General features: G+C 47.4%; 1 protein-coding gene across 1 annotated transcript in view; it reads right to left on the reverse strand.

Annotated features, from left to right (window-relative positions):
* Positions 1–1,142: 1,142 nt before the first annotated feature.
* T265_06487 (hypothetical protein) overlaps positions 1,143–9,043 on the reverse strand; it is a gene marked incomplete at both ends in the record, with an annotated part of 40,333 nt that continues 32,432 nt past the window's right edge. The window contains 3 exons of the mRNA XM_009171761.1: positions 1,143–1,304; positions 1,574–1,813; positions 2,343–2,501. Of these exons, the coding sequence (XP_009170025.1) occupies positions 1,143–1,304; positions 1,574–1,813; positions 2,343–2,501 (561 nt within the window). The remainder of the gene's footprint in view (positions 1,305–1,573; positions 1,814–2,342; positions 2,502–9,043) is intronic.

Raw genomic sequence — 9,043 nt, forward strand, 5'->3', positions numbered from 1 at the left:
AAAGGTGATCCTGAAGGGGTAATTGACAAGGATTTCCTCGTCTGGACAGCCTAATGACATTTAGTTGCTGCACACATGACCAAGAAATATTTAAGGTCCTCTACTGTGAATTCTACTGCCGCAGCTCTCCCATTCCTCCCCCAAATTGTGCCAATGAAAACCCAGGCAATTAGTATTTTTTTTCATATAGCACGTTCCCTCATGCCCGAAAAGTATTTTCACTAATTAATGACTCCATAAGGCACGAATTCTGCTCACTGACTCTACAATGCATGTGCTTTCTAAGCAGACAATATATTACCCCTATCATTGTATGTATCAAAAGCACAGGACTTCGAAGCACTTAACGAATACAAATTAACGAACCTTTTCATGTATGATTCACTCGTTGTCCGCTTATACCCAAATCTCGGGATAAACGACAACCTTACCGGAGGAATAAATTGGGGAACCTTGAGTCAGCAACTTCGATCAAGACGGTTCCTTCTTCCAAGAGGAAAATCTGCAGGTGTTTTTTAATGAGCACTTCCTTTGGTGCGCACTTTGCACCCACAAACTCAAGCTCGTGAACACGACACTTACAAATTAGGGAGAGGTACTGGAAGTTGTGGAGCGTTTCACGAATCTTGGAAGTTATATTAGTTCTGATTGTAGTGTGACAGATGAAGTTTGCTAATTTGACACACTTATGGGGTCAAAGTGGTGTATCCCTGAATCTAAAGGATGTGTGTACCAAGCCACAGTGCGGACTGTTTTGTTGTACAACTGTGAGCCTTGGCCTGCTACTCAGATGTTCGACAACCGTTGTTCCAGAACCATAGCTCGTGTGGGTTGGTGTCGGCGACTCCGTATCGAGGTAACTAGAAAGCGAGCATTCGGCTGCGCAATGGATACTTCCGCTGAAGAATGTGTCCCGCACCAGAAATGGCGTCGATCTGGACATGTGTTGCGTATGCCTAACCATCGTTAACCCAAGAGATTGCTGTTTTCCGTGCCCAATTCAGAGTGGCGGAAGCAAAGTGGTAGCCCATCCTTGACCTGGCATCGGTGTCATTAGTGTTCTTGCTGTCAGTTTCTATCCAGATTGCCTGAATGAGTTTATGGAAGTGTAGGTACCTCAGAATGATTGTAGTAAGCTAGCACTAAGTCTCTTCCCCATCCAGCTTCATTCTTTTCTTTACACTAAGACTCCCAGATAAATCATAGTTGTGCAGCAGCGAAAAATCGGTGTTGAACACTGATATCATGCTGTCGATGATGATGACGACGATGCAACATATCCGCACAAACGCTTCAACAAACCGCTACCGCGTGTTTCTAGTCAAACAGCATGTCATGTCTGGATAATATAACTGAAGAAAGCAAACCATAGCACACACCATTTGCAGCACACAAGTTTTTGATTTCGTCAGTGAAAGAATCAGAACCGAAGAAAGTCGTCCCACTACGAAGATTTCTCTCTAGGGCGTTGCAGTTGTTTTGAGTATATTTATTCCAAAGAGAACGGCGTAGCTCGCGAGAAAATCCAAGCAAAGGAGTCTGACAGTGAGGAGGACACCAGTTCTCTGCCCACCGGCAAGAGTGAAAGCAAGAAGTATTGTGGCTTATAAGGTTCATGTTCAAAAAAACGGCGCATGCAATGCAAGGATGAAATTAGAATAAACAGCAATTTGGGTAAAACTACACGAAGAGCCAAACCCGACACGATGGCAAATAAGGAAAACAGAAGGTGGTCCTTGTGTGCGTTCAGTCGACCGATTAGGTACACTAAAATCTGACAGCCGGAGCTCAGTTCACCTAAGGAAAGATCACGCTAAAATTTAAAAAAAGAGGAAAAATAAACTGGATGGGTAGAACAAGAAAGTCAGGTTCATTGGTACTGCGCAATATGGCGGTAAGCCTGAGAAGAGATGGGCGGGTGGTGCACCAATCAAGATCAATCAATCAATAAGATGGATTAGTAATAAAACATCACTCCAGACGACAACAACGTGAAAGTTTTCTCGAAACAGCAGTGCGGTGGCCTGGGATCACAAGGATGGAGCGAGGGTCACATGCTCGGGAAGAACAACGACGCACTGAAAAGGCGGAGGAAATACTCGATGCCCACATCTCAAAGCGAATCGAGTGAACTGGAGGAAAAAAAGGGTTAGGTATGCAGAGCGTTCTCATAAGCACGCGCAACAGCACGATGAGATCATATCTGGAATCTTAAAAGAATGAGCATTCTGTAGAGGATCGAGGTGTTCAGGTGGTTGACAGCCAAGCGAGTTCCGATGTACAGATTGTGGAGAATAACAGAATTGAGAAAAGTAGAAGGGACTGGGAGTTTAGACATCTACTACCATCTTCTTGTGCACATCCAGATTGCTGACGACATCACAGAATTCCTCAAACGAGATCCGGCCATCCCCATCCTTGTCAGCGAACATGATTGTTTTGTCTACAATCTGTTGCAACTGAGTGTCTTTGAGATTGTTACCGACCATCATTTTCAGTACCTAAGTTGGAGCGAAAACCGATATAAGTGTATCAGCAAGAAGTGACTCAACCAGCTTGGAGCATAAGCTAAATTAACAGAAATGTACACTCTAAAGGGAGTAAATTCGCATCGAAAAAACGAGCTAGTGTATGAAGGTTTCAAAATGTTTCCAAGCGTCCGTCATCCAGAATCCTCCACATACACCTCATTGGAGTCGTTTGGGAAAAAGTGTCTACTAGAATCATAATAAAAAAATTAGAAATTCGATGTTGTGGTTGCAATCGATAAACAGCAGCTAATCGCTTTGCCAGATCATCTTAACATATACCCTCTCCGCATAAGCCAACAACAGCAGACGAATCGTAAATTGGAATCTGACCTAAGCTGCAGTGTCGCTGAATAAGAGAGCGCAGGAGTAGTGGGAGTATAACAGCTTCTGTTAGCTTCTCACCATAAACCGTGCACCTCTACAGCTTTCTTCAGGAGTAGTGGGAGTATAACAGCTTCTGTTAGCTTCTCACCATAAACCGTGCACCTCTACAGCTTTCTTCACACATGATAAGGAGAACTAGGGAATTACAGCTACACGTCGAAGGCGATAGCTCGATTTGTGCATTGACTCTAGACAAGTCTGCTTGTCCAGTATAGCAAGCAGTGTGAACCACACAGCGGAGGCGATAGCTTTGATGCATAACCGCCAGTGTTCATGTGACACAGGATCACTAACCATTAGTTTATCTTGTCCCGCGGCCCCTATTCGGGTTGACGTCAGTGACCGATGCGACTGAGTTGATTGATAAGGACCTTCATACTTCACTGCTGTGTCATGGACTGACTACCCCTGGGTCTACCCATCTAACACAAGGCTGAGCGAAGAAGATTTTAGGAGGAAAACGGTCCTCTTGCACCTAAAGTACATGGTCTAACCAGCATGACCTGAAGAGCATGACCAGCTGATCCTTCAAGAGAGAGAAGACCATCTGATGTACCTCAGGACCACTGACTCGGTGTTTGTACTAGACAATCGCAACGCTCCGCCGGTGCCGATGGTCAAAAACATTCCCAAAAGATCTTCCACATGCAGCAGCAGCGCCTCTGATCCATAACGTGGAACAGACCTAGCCATGGCGCTGTGCAGTACACTTGGCAGTCAGTCACGTCGGCGCCATGAGTACCGCAGGATGGTAAACACTTTCCCGGCCTTTTCAATTCGGGAAGTGATTTCACCAGTCATTTACCGGTTCACTGGGACTTATGTAACTGTCCATATAGACTAGCTTATTCATCAAATCGGTGGGTTCACTTGCAAGCATGAGGTTTGGTTCCATTCCACCGAATCTTGCTAAGAGCGAAAGCTCCGTGAGTATTCGGACACCCGGGGTGTTGGAGGCGGGCAGAGGGGACCCAAACAGAGCGTCAATTACGAAGTTAAAGAAGACAGACGACAGAGGACATCCTTATCCGACGAAACAGAATGTAGAGAGCTCAGGGGAGAATTGGCCGTAGAGACGTACGCGTCCACGGGAACTAAATCATTCAGCTGTAACACTTTTTCAGTATCTAGCTGCCATGCTACGCAAAAGAAGTACATAAGTTGACATATTGTCAGGTTGCCCAAGCCTAGACAGGAAGTCATGGGGCGTACACAGCCCACATAGGAGATAAGAATTTCGGAGGGACACCCTTCATCGCCAGATACTACCAGTTTCTGACAATCACCAGAGTCAGAAGCAGATATGAAACCGAGAAATACTACCATTGTTAGTCGTCGGAAAGAGGGGTGTAGTTCCAAAGCTTATTGTGATGTGTAGATATGATCTATACAACCACAAACCAAGGCGGAACCCAGCTTGATTCTCCCGAATCCAACTCACCCGGTGATAGATCGACCTAGTAGGATAACGGCAGGGGGTATCTTGGGAGCTATGCTTGCTAGACTCGTGCGCTGGTGGTTTCCAGCGCACCATTTCTGAATATGGGAATAGTCATCGAGGCACTTCATTCTTTCGATATTGTTTCTCCACTCCAGATACTTAGGAGTAAAGCCGTCAGGACAGCCACGAGGGTCTCGCTACCTTCTTTGAAGAGTGCAGGATACAAACCATCTAGATGCTCTGAAACAATGGAATTGCACGCTGAACGTCGTTGTCGATGGTGACGGACTGGTGCCGACGTTCCGCTCGGGTAATTTTAAGATGGTTCAGTGGCTAGAGAACGAATTTACTGACCGGAAGGTCTGTAGTTTGAGTTCAACCTCTGCACCAAGACCGCTCCTGTCTAGGATTGGGCAATCGGGCAGTATCCAAACCTTCGTGCTTTCTTCGGGTGGCGTGTCAGCTAGGCACTGGAAGGGTGTTATAGCTGAACGATTATTATTGTGCCATTCTGGGTCTAGTTGAACTTTAAAGTGTTCAGCTTAGATTCGAGATGGACTGAAGGGCCACATTTTTAAGAGGTCGTCCAACTAACACTAACCGTACTCTGACCAGATGATCAGATTACCTGGAACACCGTGCGAATGTTTCCTGTTACACAGGCCTTCTTCAATCCTCAGATTTTTGTGATCCACTGACGCCTTGTCGATCCTTAGGTTCTTCATTATTCGGCGTTTAACGGATCTGTGTGCGCCATCGGTCATTTGTTAGTGATATGGTTTTGCAGGCTACTGACCGTGTTCATTGGGGTGTGAAAGGGAACTCGGACAGACGGTTTCCGAAGCTATGATCACGGCCCCTCTCACCTCTTTCCAATCGTCATCCAAATCACCGTAGTATCCGTCGACTCCTTTGAGCTTTTGTCAATTCACTTCGAAAATGTTCAGCTAAAAAGACGCTTAATACGTGGTGAACTGAATGCCTTTGCATCGACTGATGTATTCCACGGGGGAAGCAAGTAAATAAGTGCCCACGCAGTTCCATCTCCTAATCCCAATCTCCACCGGCAGCTGATTGTCACGGGGTCAAAATGAGTCCATGAGTGCTTTGTAGCTGTTGGCACCCAAGTTACATCAACATCACCATCATCATTTACAGCACGACATAAGTGTTCAACATCGATGTTCCGCTGCCGTGCAACCATGGTTCATTTGAGTCTTATTGTAAGAAAAAGAATGGAGGTGGACGGGTGCTAACTTACTACAATCATTCCGAGGTGCCTACACCTCCATAAACTCATTCAGGCAATCTGGATAGAAACCGACAGCAAGAACGCCACTGACATCGGTTGCCAGCCATATCTCCAACCAGGCGCAGTGGGAATCACGTAGTCCCCATTCTGGAAGGCGAGTAGTGAAGCAGCACCCAGGCGTTTCGTAATATCCTTTATACCCCTCTGCCAGGCCAAGATTACGGCACATCTCCGCTCCCGCCACGGAAGATTCTTCGACAAATGGCTAGGCATAAGCAACACATGTCGTAACCGACGCAGTTTCTGGTGCTGGACACATTCTTCAATGGAAGTACTCGCTACACAACCGAAAACTCACTTTCTAACTGCCTCGTTACGGATACGCCGACACCAGCCCACACGAGCTATGGTTCTGGAACAACGGTTGTCGAACATCTGAATAACAGGCCAAGGCTCACAGTCATACAACAAAACAGTCCGCACCGTAGCTTGGTACACGCGTGCTTAGAGATTCAGAGACACACCACTTTGACGCCATAGGTGGGCCAAATTAGCAAACGCGACCCGGGCGTTGCAGATTAGTGCATTGACGTCATCCGTCACACTACAATCAGAACTAATATAACTTCCAAGATACGTAAAACGCTCCACGAATTCCAGTACCTCTCTCTGGATTGTCAGTGGCGTGTCGAGTGACTGCATGCCCAGGAGTGTGGGCACTTTGTGGGTGCAAAGTGTATACCAAAGAACAGGATGGCTATGGTCAGTTCATTCAAAAACACACTGCCTCGTTACGGATACGCCGACACCAGCCCACACGAGCTATGGTTCTGGAACAACGGTTGTCGAACATCTGAATAACAGGCCAAGGCTCACAGTCATACAACAAAACAGTCCGCACCGTAGCTTGGTACACGCGTGCTTAGAGATTCAGAGACACACCACTTTGACGCCATAGGTGGGCCAAATTAGCAAACGCGACCCGGGCGTTGCAGATTAGTGCATTGACGTCATCCGTCAACAATCAATCAGAACTAATATAACTTCCAAGATACGTAAAACGCTCCACGAATTCCAGTACCTCTCTCTGGATTGTCAGTGGCGTGTCGAGTGACTGCATGCCCAGGAGTGTGGGCACTTTGTGGGTGCAAAGTGTATACCAAAGAACAGGATGGCTATGGTCAGTTCATTCAAAAACACCTGTGCTTTCTCCTTCTCTTTAAAGACGAGAACGATATCATCCGCATATTCCAGATCAACAAGGTTTTCATCACCGGCTACTTGAACACTGGGGTTTTGGAGACCCTCCAGCGTCCGTCTTATTATTTCATCGATCATGAAGTTAAATGGGAATGGAGTGAGTGGGCATTCTTGACGGACACCACTTTGTGTATGGAAGCTTTTGGAGAGCTCACTGTATACTCTCACACACCCGGAAGTCTGAGAGTACAAAGAGCCCATTATGGTCACCAAAATCCGGGGCACTCTTCAGTGGGTAAGCATGTCAAGAGGAACAGACCGGTCAACCGAGTCTAACGCGCCTGGGAAATTCTGAAATTCTAGAATTGTAGGTCGCTTTCACGTATGGCATCGTTCTAGCACCTGACGAAGAGTGATGATTTGGTCAATGCAACCCCTACCTGGACGCTGAACTTCGCGGGCAAATGATACTTCCCGGTTGCCCAGGCCGAGGAAGGGGGTTTGGTTGAGGTACCCCACCTTGAGCCTTTGACTCAAAAGTCTGACCCACAAGGCAGTGGGAGAGTGTGGGGTTTTGTTCGGGGACCCTGACCCTAGCCTCTGACTCAAAAGTCTGACCCACGAGGCAGTGGGAGAATATAGGGTTTTCTTTGGGGACCCTGCCCGGAGCCGATGACTCAATAGTCTGACCTGCTCGGCTGCAGGGGGTTGGCCTAACCCGAGGGCGCAGGGAATAAGGCATTACTGTCTCATTCCTGATGCGGCTGCGCACAGCAGGTGCCTTTTGAGCAGCACCGGGCTCTTTGGTTTTAAAAGTTTTTCGACCGTATTGGATAATGCGCCGGCGGTCACGGTCAACTGTTGGGCGATCGGAGTGTGCGGTTTTTGGGGCCGACCTTTTCTAACCCGTCCTTCCTCAAGGGAAGACAGCATCGCTGCTTCCATAAATATGGACATGCTGGTCGCCTGGGGGAAACACCTTACTGCGACGTACACGTACTGCGATAGTACGACTTTACCCCCAGACCGCCTCGTAGTATGAGGTCTGGCTGCTCCCCTTTGGTCTTTCTGGCATGGTTGCACCTTGTGGAACGAAGTTCCAGCCAGTGTAGCCCGCGGGATCGCTGCAGTACTCAAGCCCGACCACCACGTCAAGGTGGCAGCTTTAGGTCGGGGCAACTCCTACCAGACCGGAATCTTGCTTGCTGTTCCCTAGTCGGTGTTTCACGAACCATCGCAAGGCGACGAAGCACACAATCTCGTTACGAGAGGTGTTGAGATGATCTTCCTGTGGTCGCCACACTCAATAGGAGCCCATTTTTTAAGTGGACACTAACCGACTCTCCTCAGTTGCCTGGGATAAACTCCTTTTTCAAAATGCAATCAAACAGATCAGACAAGTGCTGATTGAGGACTTCACCCTTATCCTTGAACAGCGCGGGTAGGAGACCATCGGATCAGCGGCTGGGTGGCGTTTGAGAGAACATGTGCAGTGATAAGCTTCTGAAGCCGTAGGTGGTTCGTGCTCCAACGGACTGCAGTTATGACGCTGAGGATACTTTCTATTGAGAATAGTACGGGCTCATTCATCAAGCAAGAAGCACTGGCATTGTGATCCTTGCGGGCGATATAAATACGTAAGTCGGTCGTCTGAGCTCCTTGGAAACACATTCGGACGGCCGATTCAGTCTATGCCCATCGCACAGACAACGGAGTACGCTGATCATGAGTAGTTTCTGGTCAGTAAGATCTTCCAGCATAAACGTCCGCACTGCGTAACCTGGCGGCCACCAAGTGTAAATCAACCGCGGACCCAATTGGATTGCGTGGCAATCAGCCAGCGGTGGGGAGCCACGATTCACGACTACTGACCACAGTAAAGTGCATGCACGCCTGACATTTCGTTTCGCTTCAGATCCTTGCAAGTTCGCAAGAAGCATGTCAATCCACCATCTTCGAAGAATTATCATAGCTCAACAGTATCGACCTCAGCTAGCCTTACTCTATACAGTAAACCAATACCGTACAGGTAGTAAGCGCGTGAACAAAGCGTGGAAATTTTGAAACGAGTCATGCCAGCTGCCTTCAGTGCAACCTGTCCGACTTTTCCGATTCGACCACAAGTCATCATCATCATCAAGGACAGTAACATCAGTGTTCCCACGGATGCTTCACTGCCGTACATATATATATATATATATATATATATATATATATATATTCATATAAAAAACT

This window comes from Opisthorchis viverrini, assembly GCF_000715545.1.
Source record: "Opisthorchis viverrini unplaced genomic scaffold opera_v5_133, whole genome shotgun sequence".
NCBI lineage: Eukaryota > Metazoa > Platyhelminthes > Trematoda > Opisthorchiida > Opisthorchiidae > Opisthorchis > Opisthorchis viverrini.